Raw genomic sequence first — 21,926 nt, 5'->3', positions numbered from 1 at the left:
TTGTATTAAATATTAAACAACTCAAATGTTTATTGACAAAATATGAAGCATTATCATAATCTTAGTTCAAATACTGGGTTTAAAATGTTTATTCAATCTAGAAACATGTTAGGAGCAATACACGAAACGACGAATATTCACAGCTTAAATAAAGTATCGGCCGTTGTCCTAATGGTACAGCTTAACTACAGACGATACACGTCAACCTTTCCCTCGTCATACGAAGGGACAAATAACTCCACCCGCCCGTCACCATCGACGTCAGCAAAGCTGAGCCCGCCCACCGTGCTGGAGCCGGTGGTGAGGAAGTCGTTCCTGGCGTAGTTCCAGTTGTTTGGGTCACTTGGTGCTGCGGGGGTCAGCAGGGAAACAACGGCTGCGTCATCACCAGCTACAAGAATCGACGGCTTCGTGTTTGATGCTCTAGGAGATAGAGAAGTGGACTTGTAAGCTTGGTTTTATTTGTCAGTTTTTAAAATTTACCAAAAAAAAATATACTAGTTGTTGATCAACAATTAAAAGGTGTAATAAATAGGCCTATCGTGTTGCTATTTTGAGAAGAAGGGAGGGATAAAGTTACCCAGTCTTTACGACGTAAGGCGATCCAGGTCCACCTTTGTTTGGTCCAATCGATTTAGATGCGTAGCCAGATGTTAGAAGATGACGTGTGTATGTTCCAGATCTAGTGCAGCGGAAGATTCCAGAATGTCATTATTATCATTTTGGAGGTTTGAACAAAGGGCAGGTTATAACACTAACAGCTAGCTAGTTGAAGTTCAGAGGAAAAGAGGAATCTTTTTTTTTTTAACACTAGCGCCAAATGAAGCGTGATGCCAATGGAACTACCTGAAACATTCGCGCCAAATAAAGCGTGACGCCAATCAACTACCTGAAACACTAGCGCCAAATAAATCGTGATGCCAATGGAACTACCTGAAACATCGCGCCAAATGAAGCGTGATGCCAATGGAACTACCTGAAACACTAGAGCCAAATGAAGCGTGACGCCAATGGAACTACCTGAAACGTTAGCGCCAAATGAAGCGTGACGCCAATGGAACTACCTGAAACACTAGCGCCAAATGAAGCGTGACGCCAATGGAACTACCTAAAACACTAACACCAAATGAAGCGTGACGCCAATGGAACTACCTGAAACACTAACGCCAAATGAAGCGTGATGCCAATGGAACTGCCTGAAGCACTAGCGCCAAATGAAGCGTGACGCCAATGGAACTACCTGAAACACTAGCGCCAAATGAAGCGTGACGCCAATGGAACTACCTGAAACACTAGCGCCAAATGAAGCGTGATACCAATGGAACTACCTGAAACACTAGCGCTAAATGAAGCATGACGCCAATGGAACTACCTGAAACACTAGCGACAAATGAAGCGTGACGATAATGGAACTACCTGAAACACTAACACCAAATGAAGCGTGACGCCAATGGAACTACCTGAAACGCTAGAGCCAAATGAAGCGTGACGATAATGGAACTACCTGAAACACTAACACCAAATGAAGCGTGACGCCAATGGACCTACCTGAAACACTAGAGCCAAATGAAGCGTGACGCCAATGGAACTACCTGAAACACTAGCGCCAAACGAAGCGTGATGTCAATGGAACTACTTGAAACAGTAGCGCCAAATGAAGCGTGACGCCAATGGAACTACCTGAAACACTAGCGCCAAATGAAGCGTGACGCCAATGGAACTACCTGAAGTCCGCGGGCACCTGGTAAACCAGCACTGTACCGTTGTGCTCGTCGTTTGTTGTCGCCACTATGTCCAGTTTGCCGTCGGCGTTGACGTCGGCTATGACGACATCAAAGGGTTTCCCGGCGGGGGTGTCGATGACCTTGCTCCTGATCTGTGGAGCACGCCAGGTATACACGAGTGACGTCAGGAGATGAGAGCCTCAGATACCCTGACACTCAATACAAGACTACACATTATGCTGAGACAGTGCGGGTAAGGACTGACGTGTTCTAATGTCACATCTCTAAGCGAGTCAATTGTTTTGGGGTCTAAAACCATCTTTTAAACCCTCACCACTCATCCATTCAACCAGAGTTTCTTCCAGGCATCTCTGAAGAAAGTCTACCGCCCGCCCCCCCAAACGAGATGGACTTTATATAGTAAACATACACCTTTACTAGTGTCCGCCCCCCCCCCCCCGAAAAATGTTGACCGCCAAGGAAAATTTCAAGTGCCACCCCCCCCCCGGAGAAAAAAGTCTGGAAGAAACACTGCATTCAACCCCATCCTCCCTCCCATTTTGATTCAAAAGGAGTGGTTTTTTGTTTTTTTTTAAATCAGGAACGACCGGTGGCGTCTCAATTTTGGCATGCCATTGGCAGTGCCACACCCTCTGCGCCCCTTTTGCAACTTAGTTCACAAATTCCAGGTTATAATTCGACGACCAAGAATGTTGTCAAAGCTACTTCGTTGTTATCATTGAAATATTTCAGATAAGTTACAGTACAACAGTAACTAGGGAGTTTCAGGACAACGGTAACTAGGGAGTTTCAGGACAACTGTAACAAACGACCGAGAACGACGCAGACGTCTTGAGATGATTCTATACCAGTAGCCATTTGGATGTCAAGCTTATGCTGTTATAACGGCATAACTGAATGTGTGATGACTTAATAGTTTGACACGCCCATGATTTGTTTGAAAGTGGGCATTAATGTATGATAGTAGTTTGACACGCCCATGATTTGATTGAAAGTGAGTACTGATGTGTGATAGTAGTTTGACACGCCCATGATTTGATTGAAAGTGAGTACTAATGTGTGATAGTAGTTTGACACGCCCATGATTTGTATGAAAGTGAGTACTGATGTATGATAGTAGTTTGACACGCCCATGATTTGATTGAAAGTGGGTACTGATGTGTGATAGTAGTTTGACACGCCCATGATTTGATTGAAAGTGAGTACTAATGTGTGATAGTAGTTTGACACGCCCATGATTTGTATGAAAGTGAGTACTGATGTATGATAGTAGTTTGACACGCCCATGATTTGATTGAAAGTGGGTACTGATGTGTGATAGTAGTTTGACACGCCCATGATTTGTATGAAAGTGAGTACTGATGTATGATAGTAGTTTGACACGCCCATGATTTGATTGAAAGTGAGTACTGATGTGTGATAGTAGTTTGACACGCCCATGATTTGATTGAAAGTGAGTACTGATGTATGATAGTAGTTTGACACGCCCATGATTTAATTGAAAGTGAGTACTGATGTGTGATAATTTAATAGTTTGACACGCCCATGATTCGTGTGAAAGTGAGCACTCACTGCGGTGTGGTTCGACCAGTTCTGTCGTGGGTCCTCCGTCCAGAAGACTTTGAAGGACGGGTGGAAGAACTGGGCCACAACGATGACCTCGTAGGTTTTGCCGCCGGCCGTGAACTTGGACACGTCAAAGAAGACGTCCGGACCCTGGGCGATCACGTTCTCACTCCAGGGTCTGTCCACGGAGTGCCCAGCGGGGTTAGAGAACCACAGCAGCTCACCTGAGGTAGCACCTGAGGAGTGTGTGTGTGGGGGGGGGGGGGGGGGAGAGACATAACAAAACCATGGATTTTGGACGACGCCTCGTTTAAATATAATGGTATATACGCCATTTTTATATATTTTACAGGTGAATCAGGAATTTTTTGCTAAATAAAGGGAGGTTTAGAATACAAAGACAATATGCTATAGACTCAAGGGAAAAGATTTGTTTTGTATTAAAATACGAAACTAACTTATGACTGAAACTTCAAACGTATGAATGAAAACAGGAACCCACCAATGAGCGGTTTGTTGGCCCTGCACGTGAGGGCGTCGAGAGTCCCATCTTTATTCATATCGTGCCAGATGACGCGGTGGTAGAACCAATCAATGCTCCCGGTTGAGATCACGTGAAGACTGCCGTTAGGTGAGTCCAGGTTGTACAGGGAGATGGAGCCGTCGGTCTTGGTGGGCACCAGGAACCCGTCGGGGATGACGACGTAGCGTCCATTCAGTGCTCCGGCTGTGGGGTGGGGGGGGGGGGGTGGATGAAAACATGATGATATGGAAAAGGTCGACAGAAGTGGCCAATGTTCAGAGGTCCAGTTTATGCCGTATCGAAGCTAAATAATGACACTTCCAAGGACGAGTTCTCAGTCCTAACACCCCCGATGATCATTTAGTGTAGTGAACTGTCAATTTAGAAAACATCTCTTCAAAGCAATTGATACAGGGGGAAATACCGCTATGGATGGACCTCTAGTTACTCCATTACTTGTTTGGTATGGCACATTTGCTGGGCAGTAAGATGGGAAGAGCCAGATGTTGCCCGTGTATCAGCCCCCTCTCTCCACACAGCTGATGGACCCTAGGGACAGGACCTTACCTGTACAGCTTGACATCAGCAGTGTCGCAGGAGCTGCTTAAAGGAGCAGGTAATCCTATTGCCTAAGGGGCTCCACTCCTGTTTGATTTCGGAGTTTTCTCTCCTAAATGGATTGCTGTCCCCAGCTCACACACACTAACACACACGCACACGCACACACGCACGCACACACAAGTATCAAGAAACGCATACACTAACAGGCACTCACACACACACACACACACACACACACACACACACACACACTGCTTGATTAACCATCTACTGGCCTGGTGTTCCAGATATCTCGTTGGGCCACAAGAGATTGTTGCTCAGAGTGCTGGGGCTAATCTTGGTGACGTCCCTCATGTACTGCCCCACGTCATGCACGATGCTGACGTCACTACTGAACATGCCAAAGCTGGCCAGGAGCAGGTCATACTTGGACCCGGTGGACTGACGGTACAAACCGGAGAAGGCGGCGTGAGGAAACGGGAATTTCCCAAGAAGTTGTGGAGCCGCGCTGATAAAGCAAGGCAACAACATCAAGGGAAATAACAATGAATACAGATGCATTGTGTTACTTTTGTGATGCTCTCCCTGGAAAAAATAAAATTATTCAACAAATGGCTCTATAACCCAAAAAACTATTGCCCCCCACCCATTATCATTCAATTTGTATATAAATAAATACATGAATAAGCGAAAAAGTTTTTCTATCGCGTAGTTTTGCATAAAACTCATTAACACTTTAAAACTCATGTAAGTAAAGCTTTTCATTCAGACTTAAAGATCCATAGGGCAGGTGAAGTAGAGTTCATATGTTTCTTGACCTCGGCATATATAGGCATAGTTTGGTGAGCACTTTGTCTAGCCGCCTTTACTTTCCCAACGTGAGTAAGGTACTCTTTAGAGCTGGGTGGACTCAGGGACATCCGGACCGAGATTTGAACTATAATAGAGACCTTTCAGCTAGTAACCGAACGCTCTACCGTTCGCCCACCTTGGCTAAAAACTTAAAGTAAAAATGATGATACGTCAAAAATATTTTTTAATAATAACCGATATTCTCTATTTACAAACTTGTGTATGAAGTAAGAAGCGAATAGCAGAAAATAATTTAGAAAAGCCAAACAAACCTGTAAAAACCTATGAGCCAACTAAACAACGAAATGTGAACCCGTCCCTTAAGTCACAAGTGCTGCCGTTCTAAAGTTAGACCAACTAAACGGTCGACAAGCACATTTTATCTTACAGTTTTTAATTTTATTTAATTTTTTTTTAAACTAAAAAGTCAAGTTTTTGCACTAAATTAGAAGATAAAATAATTTAGTGCTGCTCTAGAGTGTTGGTTCTTATCTCCCACTGGCTAAATCTGGCATTTTAAACTTTTTTTTTATCCGAAGAACAACTTGCTGGATAAGGTCTTATCAGCATTTTTCAATCATTTAATGAGCTTTAATTGTTTTCAATCATTTAATGAGCTTTAATTGAACATGAAGATGTATGTATGGTGTACACTCTAAATAAAGTTTAAAGGAAAGATGAAAGATGTTGAAATGATGATCTTATCAAATTATTATCCACAACAACAGCCGGTTACAGTGATGTAGATACAGTTCAGAAATGTCAAGTCAACGACTGACATATGATGGTCATTGTTCCCCAGGTAATTTCTACAGATGGCTGGAATTCTACACCACTCAAACTTAACAAGTAAAGCTGGACTCTATGACCCTATAATTATTTTTTTTTATTTTAAAAGCATTCTTTTTTTTTGGTCAGATATTTAATGTTATTAGATTCTAGTTCTAAATGCTTTTTCTTGAAGAAAATAAACTATTAAAAAAACCGCCTCAATATCTTTACCATTAACACGATCTCGCGTCTAAAAAAAATAGTTGCACCATTATCTGGGCTATAGTTTGGTCATGCTTTCAAAATATTATGTGACAAACGACACCACACAACAACACCCTGCCCTACACTGACACCATTCTTTTAGACACCAGCATATAAAACAAAAATTAGAAACACCGTGTCATTTTGTAATGTGTTTAATATCCTGTTTTTGGCTGGAGGGATACATTTTTATCAAGTTCCTGACGAATATGCCCAGATTCAGCAGTTCGGCCCGAAAGCCAAACAATTAAACCCGTAAGTCTTTGATATACACATGATCGCAAGCGTCAATGTGTGACAAGTATCAGATAATGATTCCAATATTGTAAGATGGAAAAGACCTGATACGTGTTACAGAAAACAGCTCGACCATGTTTTATTCTACTTAAAAACTGACCAAAACGGGTTGTCTACTTGAGGTTGTGTGGCATACGACATAAGCTCCAGTAAGGTGGACTTGAGCTAAGGTTGATAGGGGAAAGGTACATGAAGGTGTTGATACTGCTTTAGACAACATAGCTGTTAAGGCGGCTTACAAAATCATCTCACGCATTGGGGTGTGTAGGGTGTGACAGAGTGTGACAGTCTGTGACGGACTGTGACATTATGCGACAAGTGTGACTGGGATGGCATGTGACGGTAAGGTAGTCTGTGACAGCATGTGGCAGTGTGACATACGCTGTGACACACTGTGACGTAATGTGACGAGGGGGAGGATCTTGTAAAATATGTGTCGTCATGCTGGCTTGAGCCAGCTCCACCAGCGTGACTTAGTGGGCGTGACAGAGTGTCACAATTATGGCTTAGTGGGCGTGACAGAGTGTCACACTTATGACTTGGCGTGACAGAGTGTCACACTTATGGAAAAATCTGATGTTAGCGAGACAAAACGTGAGGAATTGATGGAAGCCGCCCATTTGTGATGATTGATGGGCTGGGAGTTACAATGTGCGTCATTAAAAGATTTGGTCTGTGACAGAGATTTTGTAACTAATCCACCAAATTGTTGAGTCAGTTGTAGGCGTGGTCTTTGTGAATTTTGGGTTGATCTGGCTGGGGCTTCTTTGGTAGGCGTGGTCTTTAAAAGATATCTGGTTGATCTAGCGGGAGAGTTGCAGCATTAGTAGGCGTGGTTACTGTGAGATTTTTATTCGCTGGGGCGTCATTAGTAGGCGTGGTCTTTGACAAAGAGAGATTTTTCTCCTGCCAATCCCTCTATGCCTCCCTTGTACTCTCCTAGAGACGCCAAACCGTTGGCCTGGTGAAGGGTGGTTAAACGGTTAGGTGAGAGAGAGAGAGAGAGTTACCAGATAAAATGGTTAAATGGTTAGGTGAGTGAGATGGTTACAAGAGGAAATGGTTAAACGGTTAGGTGAGAGAGAGGGTTACAAAAGGAAATGGTTAAACGGTTAGATGAGTGAGAGGGTTACATGAGAAAAACATAGGAAATGGTGAAAAGGTTAGATTAGTGCAGACGAAAGTAAAGTGAAGAAAAATGGAAGGACCAAGCTTGATAACATTCATGTGCTGATGTTTCTCATATTTAATTCCGTCTACAAGGTACAGAGGGACAGCTTTTTATTTTACAGAAGAGAATTGTGTGTGAGTAGAGCAACTGACCTTTGCCCTCTTGAGCAGCTCATTCTGTGCGGCCTTGATGTTCTCATCTTTCCCTCCCCAAGCCGACAAGACACTGGCTTGTAGGGCTCGACCGTAGGAAAAGGTCAGGGGCCAAGGTCGTCGTAGTGACACCTAAAAATAGAATCAAGTAATGAATCTTTATTTTTTCAACATGTAATAATATGGAAGGTATTTATCATCAATGCAATAAATAATTTTACTTATAAATAGACAACAAAGTAGTGGGCTTGAAGTAGAAAATAAATGTTTAACTGGGCAATACTTAGTAGCCAGTGTTGTCAGATACCCTCCCTGTGTGTGTGCGTGTTGGGTATTGAATAAAAGGTACCCGTCTTTGTACATAGTTGAAGCCCTTGGTTGTGTGTTGTGTATTGAATGACTGGTACCGTCTTGGTACATAGTTAAAGCCCTTGGTTGTGAGTTGTGTTTTGGGATGAGAGGTGTTCACGTACAAAGAAGAGTGGCAGAGTGTGTGTGTTTGTGGCAGTTTGAAGACGAGAGGACATGGTGTGCACGAGTATGCTGAGTTGATAGGTATTGGAGAATCGTATTTTGCATTTCGTATCTTTCTGTATAAAATTTTATCATTATGATTCATTATCACCATTGTCGAGTGTATTGTGTTGTCCGGCATTAAGTATATCCCCTGTAGAAGAGAGAAGACCTCCCCTCTCCCCCCCCTCAGCCAGCATGCAGCGTGATTACCCTGTTGATGGCGTTGAGGTTGATGGTGGCAGATTCCTCCCCCTGGCCTCCAGACAAGAAAACGATTCCACCAACGGCGGCTGGCACTGTGCGGTACAAGGCCTGGACGGTGGCGAATGCCGTCTCCTCCACGCTGGAACACAACACAAGGTTAGACAACATAATAGGTTAACACAACACAAGGTTAGACAACACAATAGGTGAACACAACACAAGGTTAGACAACATAAAGTTGAACACAACACCGTCACAAGGTTAGACAACATAATAGGTGAACACAACACAAGGTTAGACAACACAATAGGTGAACACAACACAAGGTTAGACAACACAATAGGTGAACACAACACAAGGTTAGACAACACAATAGGTGAACACAACACAAGGTTAGACAACACAACAGGTGAACACAACACAGGGTTAGACAACATAAAGGTGAACACAACACAAGGTTAGACAACATAAAGTTGAACACAACACCGTCACAAGGTTAGACAACATAATAGGTGAACACAACACAAGGTTAGACAACACAATAGGTGAACACAACACAAGGTTAGACAACACAATAGGTGAACACAACACAAGGTTAGACAACACAATAGGTGAACACAACACAAGGTTAGACAACACAACAGGTGAACACAACACAAGGTTAGACAACATAAAGGTGAACACAACACAAGGTTAGACAACACAAAGGTGAACACAACACAAGGTTAGACAACATAAAGGTGAACACAACACAAGGTTAGACAACATAAAGTTGAACACATCACAAGGTTAGACAACATAAAGGTGAACACAACACAAGGTTAGACAACATAAAGGTGAACACAACACAAGGTTAGACAACATAAAGTTGAACACATCACAAGGTTAGACAACACAAAGGTGAACACAACACAAGGTTAGACAACACAATAGGTGAACACAACACAAGGTTAGACAACATAAAGGTGAACACAACACAAGGTTAGACAACATAAAGGTGAACACATCACAAGGTTAGACAACACAAAGGTGAACACAACACAAGGTTAGACAACACAATAGGTGAACACAACACAAGGTTAGACAACATAAAGGTGAACACAACACAAGGTTAGACAACACAATAGGTGAACACAACACAAGGTTAGACAACATAAAGTTGAACACAACACAAGGTTAGACAACATAAAGTTGAACACAACACAAGGTTAGACAACATAAAGTTGAACACAACACAAGGTTAGACAACATAAAGGTGAACACAACACAAGGTTAGACAACATAAAGGTGAACACAACACAAGGTTAGACAACATAAAGGTGAACACAACACAAGGTTAGACAACACAATAGGTGAACACAACACAAGGTTAGACAACACAATAGGTGAACACAACACAAGGTTAGACAACACAATAGGTGAACACAACACAAGGTTAGACAACACAATTGGTGAACACAACACAAGGTTAGACAACATAAAGGTGAACACAACACAAGGTTAGACAACATAAAGGTGAACACAACACAAGGTTAGACAACATAAAGGTGAACACAACACAAGGTTAGACAACATAAAGGTGAACACAACACAAGGTTAGACAACACAATAGGTGAACACAACACAAGGTTAGACAACATAAAGGTGAACACAACACAAGGTTAGACAACATAAAGGTGAACACAACACAAGGTTAGACAACATAAAGGTGAACACAACACAAGGTTAGACAACATAAAGGTGAACACAACACAAGGTTAGACAACACAATAGGTGAACACAACACAAGGTTAGACAACATAAAGGTGAACACAACACAAGGTTAGACAACATAAAGGTGAACACAACACAAGGTTAGACAACATAAAGGTGAACACAACACAAGGTTAGACAACATAAAGGTGAACACAACACAAGGTTAGACAACATAAAGGTGAACACAACACAAGGTTAGACAACACAATAGGTGAACACAACACAAGGTTAGACAACACAATAGGTGAACACAACACAAGGTTAGACAACACAATAGGTGAACACAACACAAGGTTAGACAACATAAAGTTGAACACAACACAAGGTTAGACAACATAAAGGTGAACACAACACAAGGTTAGACAACATAAAGGTGAACACAACACAAGGTTAGACAACATAAAGGTGAACACAACACAAGGTTAGACAACATAAAGGTGAACACAACACAAGGTTAGACAACATAAAGGTGAACACAACACAAGGTTAGACAACACAATAGGTGAACACAACACAAGGTTAGACAACACAATAGGTGAACACAACACAAGGTTAGACAACATAAAGGTGAACACAACACAAGGTTAGACAACATAAAGGTGAACACAACACAAGGTTAGACAACATAAAAGGTGAACACAACACAAGGTTAGACAACATAAAGGTGAACACAACACAAGGTTAGACAACACAATAGGTGAACACAACACAAGGTTAGACAACATAAAGGTGAACACAACACAAGGTTAGACAACATAAAGGTGAACACAACACAAGGTTAGACAACATAAAGGTGAACACAACACAAGGTTAGACAACATAAAGGTGAACACAACACAAGGTTAGACAACACAATAGGTGAACACAACACAAGGTTAGACAACATAAAGGTGAACACAACACAAGGTTAGACAACACAATAGGTGAACACAACACAAGGTTAGACAGCACAATAGGTGAACACAACACAAGGTTAGACAACACAATAGGTGAACACAACACAAGGTTAGACAACATAAAGTTGAACACAACACAAGGTTAGACAACATAAAGGTGAACACAACACAAGGTTAGACAACATAAAGGTGAACACAACACAAGGTTAGACAACATAAAGGTGAACACAACACAAGGTTAGACAACATAAAGGTGAACACAACACAAGGTTAGACAACATAAAGGTGAACACAACACAAGGTTAGACAACACAATATGTGAACACAACACAAGGTTAGACAGCACAATAGGTGAACACAACACAAGGTTAGACAACACAAAGGTGAACACAACACAAGGTTAGACAACACAATAGGTGAACACAACACAAGGTTAGACAACACAAAGGTGAACACAACACAAGGTTAGACAACACAATAGGTGAACACAACACCGTCACAAGGTTAGACAACATAAAGGTGAACACAACATCGTTGTTTGCCGTAACGGTCAGATAATTCTCATGGCTAGGTGAACCCCAAGGATGACTTAAATACTTTCTAGTTCCGTGATTCTTAACCTGGTTTCGATCAAACCCCAGGGGTTCGGTCAGTTAGTCTCAGGGGTTTGGAGGAGGTGAACATACATCCCCACTCATAGGATCCACGATCGGACTTAGTCATTGCTGACGACAGTACTAATAAGTGGGTTCGGTGAATGCGAATATGAAACTGGTGGGGTTCGGTACCTCCTAAAAGTTTAAGAACCGCTGTTCTAGTTGGCAGCTTCGAGTTCATACATTTGTTAACACATAATTTAATCACATTGAATTCGGTTTAAAATTACATGTTTCTAAACGTGCAAGATTTAAAAAAATAGAATGTATAGCAGTGTATTATAGAAGTTTTAGTGAGGAACTCTGGTTGAAAACTACTCACCTACACTTGCCGGGGTAGCCTTGACCCGGGGTCACCATGTTGGGTTTCAGAAGGGTTCCTTCAAGGAAGACATGATGGTCAGCAAGAGCTTTGTACTGAAAGGCTAAAACCTCTTCAGTCACCTGGTAAAGTTAAAAGACAATTTGCTGGTTTCTAAGGCACAATATCTACGTGTTTATAGAAGTATGTGGCTATATATATATATATATATATATATATATATATATATATATATATATACACAATATACTATTAATATCTGCACCAATACAAGAATAGTGATGAAACAATAAACAAAACAAAAAACATACATGAACGAGACAGCTAGGTAGGTGACGTCAACATGAACGAGACAGCTAGGTAGGGGGCGTTACTTACTCTTCTTGCCATGTTCAAATCATGATCTCCGTCAGGCAACACTTCCGGTTCAACAATAGGAACCAAACCGGCCTGTTGGCAAATACTGGCGTACCTGGCCAAAACATTGGCGTTCTCGAGCATTGCCTAAAAACAAGATTATGATATCAGATGAAACTACACGAACCTGGTCGGGTTGAGAGTCAAACTCACACATAAAAGTTACTAACTGGTAGACAGAAACCCGTCGAGGAGAGAAAACCCCAGAATCAAACAAATGCTGCCTTGCAGATTGTTCTTGGATGGACATAGGTTACAGAAGTAGATCCAGGAAGAAAAGCAGGCAGAAGTCAATGTACTTAATATGTCGACACGTAATACCAACACTGTGTTGAAGGAAATCCCCTTCAATATTATACAATTAAGAACGAAAAAGAAGATCAAAATTACTAATTAAAATGTGATAATTTAATGTTAATATCTACATTTCTTCAATGAAATAACGAAGTGCTTGGCAAAGAGATAGGAACGTAGAATTCAGTGCCATTTGTAAGGTGTAAATGTCGTCAAGTCGTGCATAAGCCAGAGTAAGAATATAATCAAACATTATAAGATTACTCTTAATTACAGAGCAGTTTCCTAATTCGATAGACATTGGCGGATTTAGGAACTATGGGACAAATTGACAACCAAACGCTAGTTATCTTTGAACTTATTCTTTTATTCAGCTTGTGCCAGAACCAACGAGGATTCATAGTTTGGACTGGCCTTGGAATGACAATTCGTTTTAGATCTCTTTTTTTAACGGTAATCGCATCATGTACCAAGTTCTCACCATCCAAGCCCTACATGGTATGACGGGGTGTATTTGGTGATCTTGAGCCCTACCTGGTATGACGGGGTGTATTTGGTGATCTTGAGCCCTACCTGGTATGGCGGGGTGTATTTGGTGATCTTGAGCCCTACCTGGTATGACGGGGTGTATTTGGTGATCTTGAGCCCTACCTGGTATGACGGGGTGTATTTGGTGATCTTGAGCCCTACCTGGTATGACGGGGTGTATTTGATGATCTTGAGCCCTACCTGGTATGACGGGGTGTATTTGGTGATCTTGAGCCCTACCTGGTATGACGGGGTGTATTTGGTGATCTTGAGCCCTACCTGGTATGACGGGGTGTATTTGGTGATCTTGAGCACACATCTCCACTTGGCGAAGTGGATCCCCATAGCCTTGTATTCCTCGCACCTCTCCTTCAGCCCGTCGAGACCTGTGGTGGTGCATTCGTTGTGGGTGCCGGCCAGTGGGACCACGCCCTTATCTACCTGTCAAAACACATGGACCACGCACCTTATCTGTTTGTCAAAACATATCTGTATATACTATTAGGAACATGAATTACGAAACTCGCCCAATAACAATCAATACATCCAAGTCTAAATCTACGTTCTTTAATATACGATCCTGTAACGATCGCATATGTCTTTTGTCTTACAAAGCTTTGAGATTAGCGGCCATCAGTTTCGAGCAGTGACTGTTTACCTTGATCCCTTCCTCTCCAGCACCTGGATGAAAGGTGTGCCTTGACTGTTCCACCAACTTACCTTGATGCCAGAAATGATTTCCTTCCTCTCCAGCACCTGGATGAAAGGTGTGCCTTGACTGTTCCACCAACTTACCTTGATGCCAGGAATAATTCCCTTCCTCTCCAGCACCTGGATGAAAGGTGTGCCGTGACTGTCGGACTGCCTGGCGGTCTCATCAAACAGAATCACACCTGAGACGCTCTCGGCGATGATGTCATCGGTGCTGAACAGCAGCTCACGATAGCGCCGTCTGTTCTCCTCTGGAAGTAAATATGGTGCAGGCTAAAGTGGTGCAGGCTCTAGCTAAAATGGTGCAGGCTATAGCTAAAGAGGTGCAGGCTCTAAAATGATGCAGGCTCTAGATTAAGAGGTGCAGGCTCTAGCTAAAGTGGTGCAGGCTCTAGCTAAAATGTTGCAGGCTCTTAAGTGGTGCAGGCTCTAGCTAAAGTGGTGCAGGCTCTAGCTAAAATGGTGCAGGCTCTAGCTAAAATGGTGCAGGCTCTAGCTAAAATGGTGCAGGCTCTAGCTAAAGTGGTGCAGGCTCTAGCTAAAATGGTGCAGGCTCTAGCTAAAATGGTGCAGGCTCTTAAGTGGTGCAGGCTCTAGCTAAAGTGGTGCAGGCTCTAGCTAAAATGGCGCAAACTCTAGCTAAAGTGGTGCAGGCTCTAGCTAAAGTGGTGCAGGTTCTAGCTAAAGTGGTGCAGGCTCTAGCTAAAATGGTGCAGGCTCTTGCTAAAATGGTGCAGGCTCTTAAGTGGTGCAGGCTCTAGCTAAAATGGTGCAGACTCTAGCTAAAATGGTGCAGGCTCTTGCTAAAATGGTGCAGGCTCTAGCTAAAATGGTGCAGGCTCTAGCTAAAATGGTGCAGGCTCTAGCTAAAATGGTGCAGGCTAAAGTAATGCAGGCTCTAGCTAAAATGGTGCAGGCTCTAGCTAAAATGGTGCAGGCTCTAAAGTGGTGCAGGCTCTAGCTAAAATGGTGCAGGCTCTAGCTAAAATGGTGCAGGCTCTAGCTAAAATGGTTTCAGGCTCTAGCTAAAATGGTGCAGGCTCTAAAGTGGTGCAGGCTCTAGCTAAAATGGTGCAGGCTCTAGCTAAAATGTTGCAGGCTCTTAAGTGGTGCAGGCTCTAGCTAAAGTGGTGCAGGCTCTAGCTAAAATGGTGCAGGCTCTAGCTAAAATGGTGCAGGCTCTAGCTAAAATGGTGCAGGCTCTAGCTAAAGTGGTGCAGGCTCTAGCTAAAATGGTGCAGGCTCTAGCTAAAATGGTGCAGGCTCTTAAGTGGTGCAGGCTCTAGCTAAAGTGGTGCAGGCTCTAGCTAAAATGGCGCAAACTCTAGCTAAAGTGGTGCAGGCTCTAGCTAAAGTGGTGCAGGTTCTAGCTAAAGTGGTGCAGGCTCTAGCTAAAATGGTGCAGGCTCTTGCTAAAATGGTGCAGGCTCTTAAGTGGTGCAGGCTCTAGCTAAAATGGTGCAGGCTCTAGCTAAAATGGTGCAGGCTCTTGCTAAAATGGTGCAGGCTCTAGCTAAAATGGTGCAGGCTCTAGCTAAAATGGTGCAGGCTCTAGCTAAAATGGTGCAGGCTAAAGTAATGCAGGCTCTAGCTAAAATGGTGCAGGCTCTAGCTAAAATGGTGCAGGCTCTAAAGTGGTGCAGGCTCTAGCTAAAATGGTGCAGGCTCTAGCTAAAATGGTGCAGGCTCTAGCTAAAATGGTGCAGGCTCTAGCTAAAATGGTGCAGGCTCTAAAGTGGTGCAGGCTCTAGCTAAAATGGTGCAGGCTCTAGCTAAAATGGTGCAGGCTCTAGCTAAAATGGTGCAGGCTCTAGCTAAAGTGGTGCAGGCTCTAGCTAAAGTGGTGCAGGCTCTAAAGTGGTGCAGGCTCTAGCTAAAATGGTGCAGGCTCTAGCTAAAGTGGTGCAGGCTCTAGCTAAAGTGGTGCAGGCTCTAAAGTGGTGCAGGCTCTAGCTAAAATGGTGCAGGCTCTAGCTAAAATGGTGCAGGCTCTAAAGTGGTGCAGGCTCTAGCTAAAGTGGTGCAGGCTCTAGCTAAAATGGTGCAGGCTCTAAAGTGGTGCAGGCTCTAAAGTGGTGCAGGCTCTTGCTAAAATGGTGCAGGCTAAAGTGGTGCAGGCTCTAGCTAAAATGGTGCAGGCTCTAGCTAAAATGGTGCAGGCTCTAGCTAAAATGGTGCAGGCTCTAGCTAAAATGGTGCAGGCTCTAGCTAAAATGGTGCAGGCTCTAAAGTGGTGCAGGCTCTAGCTAAAATGCTGCACCTCTAAAGTGGTGCAGGCTCTAGCTAAAATGGTGCAGGCTCTAGTTAAAATGGTGCAGGCTCTAAAGTGGTGCAGGCTCTAGCTAAAATGGTGCAGGCTCTAGCTAAAATGGTGCAGGCTCTTGCTAAAATGGTGCAGGCTCTAAAGTGGTTCAGGCTCTAGCTAAAATGGTGCAGGCTCTTGCTAAAATGGTGCAGGCTCTTGCTAAAATGGTGCAGGCTCTTAAGTGGTGCAGGCTCTAGCTAAAATGGTGCAGGCTCTTGCTAAAATGGTGCAGGCTCTTGCTAAAATGGTGCAGGCTCTTGCTAAAATGGTGCAGGCTCTAGCTAAAATGGTGCAGGCTCTAAAGTGGTGCAGGCTCTAGCTAAAATGGTGCAGGCTCTAGCTAAAATGGTGCAGGCTCTAAAGTGGTGCAGGCTCTAGCTAAAATGGTGCAGGCTCTAGCTAAAATGGTGCAGGCTCTTGCTAAAATGGTGCAGGCTCTAGCTAAAATGGTGCAGGCTCTAGCTAAAATGGTGCAGGCTCTAAAATGGTGCAGGCTCTAAAGTGGTGCAGGCTCTAGCTAAAATGGTGCAGGCTCTAGCTAAAATGGTGCAGGCTCTAGCTAAAATGGTGCAGGCTCTAGCTAAAGTGGTGCAGGCTCTAGCTAAAGTGGTGCAGGCTCTAGCTAAAATGGTGCAGGCTCTAGCTAAAATGGTGCAGGCTCTAGCTAAAATGGTGCAGGCTCTAAAATGGTGCAGGCTCTAAAGTGGTGCAGGCTCTAGCTAAAATGGTGCAGGCTCTTGCTAAAATGGTGCAGGCTCTTGCTAAAATGTTGCAGGCTCTAGCTAAAATGGTGCAGGCTAAAGTGGTGCAGGCTCTAGCTAAAATGGTGCAGGCTCTAGCTAAAGTGGTGCAGGCTCTAGCTAAAATGGTGCAGGCTCTAGCTAAAATGGTGCAGGCTCTAGCTAAAGTGGTGCAGGCTCTAGCTAAAGTGGTGCAGGCTCTAGCTAAAGTGGTGCAGGCTCTAGCTAAAGTGGTGCAGGCTCTAGCTAAAGTGGTGCAGGTTCTAGCTAAAGTGGTGCAGGCTCTAGCTAAAGTGGTGCAGGCTCTAGCTAAAGTGGTATAGGCTCTAGCTAAAATGGTGCAGGCTCTAGCTAAAGTGGTGCAGGCTCTAGCTAAAATGGTGCAGGCTCTAGCTAAAGTGGTGCAGGCTCTAGCTAAAATGGTGCAGGCTCTAGCTAAAATGGTGCAGGCTCTAAAGTGGTGCAGGCTCTAGCTAAAGTGGTGCAGGCTCTAGCTAAAATGGTGCAGGCTCTAGCTAAAGTGGTGCAGGCTCTAGCTAAAATGGTGCAGGCTCTAGCTAAAATGGTGCAGGCTCTAGCTAAAGTGGTGCAGGCTCTAGCTAAAATGGTGCAGGCTCTAGCTAAAGTGGTGCAGGCTCTAGCTAAAATGGTGCAGGCTCTAGCTAAAGTGGTGCAGGCTCTAGCTAAAATGGTGCAAGCTCTAGCTAAAGTGGTGCAGGCTCTAGCTAAAATGGTGCAGGCTCTTGCTAAAATGGTGCAGGCTCTAAAGTGGTGCAGGCTCTAGCTAAAATGGTGCAGGCTCTAGCTAAAATGGTGCAGGCTCTAGCTAAAATGGTGCAAGCTCTAGCTAAAGTGGTGCAGGCTCTAGCTAAAATGGTGCAGGCTCTTGCTAAAATGGTGCAGGCTCTAAAGTGGTGCAGGCTCTAGCTAAAATGGTGCAGGCTCTAGCTAAAATGGTGCAGGCTCTAGCTAAACTGGTGCAGGCTCTAGCTAAAATGGTGCAGACTCTAGCTAAACTGGTGCAGGCTCTAGCTAAAATGGTCGGCCATGCTGTATGTTGACTGTAGTAGTATAAACTTACGCCACAAATTTTGTTTCTTATAAAAATGACGACAAGGCATTAGTGTCATGCCGTTGTTAGAGTCAGGGGTTACTTTAATCAGGACCTTGATTAAGGGTAGAGTTTTAGTGTGGAAGTCGGGGCTATATCTAAGCTTGGGTTAAGAATTTCTGATGGTTTCTCCGGGGTGGGGGTGAATAGAAAAATGTATACTTAAAAAACTAGTTTCAGCTCTACCCCAACCCCCCGGAAATGTTCATGCTCATCTCGGAAGTTTGAAGTGCACCACGGAGAAAAAAAATATTTGAAAGAAACCCTGATTGGGGTTAGAACATTTAACTGTAGCAAAACTTACACCTGAACACATATTATTTATTTATCGTTTTAAAATAGGTATTTTAATAAACCTGGACTAACTAAATCGTCGCAAGACCGCAAACACCTCCCTCCACCCACCCGACGCCCAATCTTGGCATGTAAGAAATGAATTATAAAAAGAACCAAGTTGGAACTTGATCTATAGCTTAACATTGTACTGTACGCTTCTAAAAATAGCAGCATGTCACGTGAGTCAAATTGCCATAAGAAAGCACGGAGTAACCCTGCTATGATCGATGCAGATTACTCTATTATAAAACAAACACCGTCCCCTGACGTAGCTCACAGTAGCGCTATACTGGTGGTTGGGCGATCAATGAAGGGGACTGCTGTCTTCTATATTAGTAGAGGGTTCTCAATTTAACAGTGCATGGACCCCAATTTTTTTTCACCTTTCACTAGGGAACCATGGCTTTTTATTCATATCAATGTTCAAGTCAACCAATCACTAATATCTGTATTTACAATGCCGAAAGTTCGTTACAACTTTTCACTCGCAAGATTTTTATCAAGGTAAGTCAGTCTGCTGTTATCAATTGGAAAATCAGTTGTCATAAGCAACTGGTAAAAGTATATATTTTCTATATTAAGTCTATTTCTTTTGGAGGATGGGGGGGGGCGGTACACGTTATTTGGGGAGGGGGGGAGGGGGGGAGTGGGAGTGACCCCGAAGAGGGGTCATAAGTTATAAGTATTTGAGGTCTTGCTAATTAAGAAAGATCTAATATTTCATACGTTAATTTTGAAACACAGTTTCAGTTATATATACTTATAGAAAGTGTTTTTAAAGTTGTGTTTTCATTCAAGTTAACATGTTGCTGAAAGTATTGCTATTTCGTTGTCTCTCTCCACCCTAATCCACCCTAACCTAAATGATGACGTCAACACAACTTGACTCTGACGTTACGTACCCTAATTTTAGATCACCTGAGACAATCTTAATAGGCGACCACTCAAAAAAATCTTTTTTTGTAAAAACGCCATTATCATTGCTATTTCCTTGAAGCCATAAAATACGTATATTTTATTTTCATTTTCACTTACGAATGCAAAGTTCACTTGATATAATTTACATGCTTTGGTTTAAAAAGATTCTTGTCCATTTTTATTCCTTTTTAAATTTATTATAGAAGTCAAGTCTCAGAAAACAACCGGCTAACATGGATAGTTTTTATGGTGATATACCCCGGGTAGACTGAATATAAAATCACAACTGAAACCTAACTAATCTAAAGAATATCTAGCTGCTAGCAGGACTTATGAGACTTTTATTGATATCTTTATGCATGACCCTTACTGATAATCTTATAAAAGCATTGGTTTTGTATTTTTTTCACTCCGTTATAAATCTAGACTCTAGACCCTTCGTTATGAAATGTGTCATTCTGGAGTATAGTCCATTATTAGAGTTTCGGTATTACCAATATAGGCAATAGACTTCTAAAAATAGATAGGTTCGGTTGTTAGTTGTTTTGTACTTTCAGGTTTAATATTATGGTCAGAAATCAGGGTTAGGGCTGTGGTAGGAATTTGGCTTAGAGTTTGGGTTAGGGTAGAGATAGGGTTAACATTATTTAAGATTACTTTACATTATAGTAGCATTCTCCGACACTGTTGTAACACTTAACGTTTGTAGTAGTTGGAATGATTGTCTGGCACTTATAGCATCTCTCGGAACATCTGATGTGCTGACTTCTAGCAGCTTAAGTTCAACCACTTATTCCCTTTACTAGATCTATGTACATACTTTCAGAATAACCTTAAACCACCAGTCATTCAGCATTACCCACCTGTTTTGTCACATAAACCACCAGTAATTAAAAAAAAACCCACCTGTATTGTCACATTAATTCAGCATTACCCACCTGTAATAAGAAAAACCCACCAGTGATTCAGCATTACCCACCTGAGTTTTCCACATTAATCTCTTGCAGACGTTTCCCGCAGGTGCTGATGGACTCGTCGGCTGCTAGAATCCCTTTACCAGGGGCGGTAATTCTCCGAGCGATATCCGCCAGCTCCTCCTCCTTCTCAGGGGTCAGGTACGTGGCGAAACGGGTCGACATTTTCAAATTTGAAACGTCGTACAGAGAGAAAAAAAATGGATGGAACTTTACGACCCCTTTGTTATGTGTGTCTCAGCCCGTAAAGTAACGACGTCATTGTGTTCCACAATCGTGTTTAGTCGTGCGTATACAAAGAGTTCGTGGGAATTCCCGAACATTTATTTTGATTGGTTGAATTTATATATATTTTTTTAAACAGTACAAGCTTAAAAGTAGTATTTTCATAACACATTTCTTCTGTTTATTTAATTTTTTAAATCATTAAAGCCGAAACTTTCTCTAATTTTAAAATTTAAAAATCGGTCGTTCTATAATAACTTTTTTTCTCTTAGATCTGATATGCTTTTGTCAATATATATTATCTTGTCTTTTTAAGTTATACACGAAATGTAGCCTACTCAATCCAAACAAAAAACAGTCAACCTAAATGACACGCAAAATTATGTTTCACTTGCAGATTTCAGTCCAAAAAACACGTACAATATTACGGAAGCCGGCCCTTACCACCATCAGTTATGTCGCTCTCTAAAGCTGCGCAACTTTTGGGCTAAGGCGTCACTAGGGTGAGCTCCATGAATGGCGAGTCAGTATCCAAGAAATAATCAGAGAGGGTGACATGTGACTCGTGTCAATGTGGACATTGACGCGAGTGTTCATCTGCTGTGAAACAGGAGTCAGAAAAAAGAATGGTCATTTACAATTATGTTTTTGAGCGTCAATCGGTTTTATTTCCCACAATAATTTGGATCAACAATTCAAGTCTATGCAGAGAGCTGCTCAAAAGAAATAAGTAAATCATATATATATATATATATATATATATATATATATATATATATATATATATATATATATATATATATATATATATATATGCATATGCAAAACCCCACCCTCCCCACCTCTACCAAACTCACTCACCCTACCAACCCCCCCCCCCCCAATAATACCCTTTCCTTAGCCACCCCCACCATTCTCACCAACACCCCCCCCCCCCCCCCGCCTCTCATTACCAACCGCCGCCTACCGCTGTTCACATACTATCGATATACGTCAGTAGAACTAGTGTAAATCAAGCTAACACAGGCTAGACACACGGGAGCCGGACGTTTTCCCGAAAGACACTTGCCCGAATGCCGTTTGCCCGAATGGACACTTGCCCGAATGCGACAAACG

General features: G+C 42.7%; 2 protein-coding genes across 3 annotated transcripts; both read right to left on the bottom strand.

Annotated features, from left to right (window-relative positions):
• Window positions 1–12: 12 nt before the first annotated feature.
• LOC131958472 (uncharacterized) lies at window positions 13–5,646 on the bottom strand. Its single transcript, XM_059323541.1, has 7 exons — window positions 5,520–5,646; window positions 4,671–4,980; window positions 3,814–4,038; window positions 3,318–3,547; window positions 1,725–1,876; window positions 581–682; window positions 13–423 (listed from the first exon to the last, which is right to left on the bottom strand). Exons 2-7 carry the CDS (start codon window positions 4,954–4,956, stop codon window positions 186–188), a joined length of 1,233 nt encoding a protein of 410 aa, XP_059179524.1. The 5' UTR covers window positions 4,957–4,980; window positions 5,520–5,646; the 3' UTR covers window positions 13–185.
• Window positions 5,647–6,421: 775 nt separating this feature from the next.
• Window positions 6,422–20,857, bottom strand: LOC131958546 (fructose-bisphosphate aldolase-like). Of its 2 annotated transcripts, none has more exons than XM_059323634.1 (8): window positions 20,591–20,857; window positions 14,286–14,452; window positions 13,692–13,931; window positions 12,630–12,755; window positions 12,252–12,373; window positions 8,629–8,761; window positions 7,903–8,034; window positions 6,422–7,540 (listed from the first exon to the last, which is right to left on the bottom strand). In XM_059323634.1, the coding sequence occupies exons 1-8, from the start codon at window positions 20,748–20,750 to the stop codon at window positions 7,448–7,450; spliced, it is 1,173 nt and encodes a 390-aa protein (XP_059179617.1). In that variant the 5' UTR covers window positions 20,751–20,857; the 3' UTR covers window positions 6,422–7,447. The 2 variants fall into 2 exon arrangements, with proteins under 2 accessions (XP_059179617.1, XP_059179626.1); XM_059323643.1 differs by having other exon boundaries at window positions 13,770–13,931; window positions 20,591–20,856.
• Window positions 20,858–21,926: the final 1,069 nt, after the last annotated feature.

Source organism: Physella acuta, unplaced genomic scaffold, assembly GCF_028476545.2.
Source record: "Physella acuta isolate Inbredline_101_S28 unplaced genomic scaffold, ASM2847654v3 ptg000085l, whole genome shotgun sequence".
Lineage (NCBI taxonomy): Eukaryota > Metazoa > Mollusca > Gastropoda > Physidae > Physella > Physella acuta.
The sequence above is the reverse complement of the archived record's forward strand: the minus strand, read 5'-3'. Positions and strand labels throughout refer to the sequence as shown.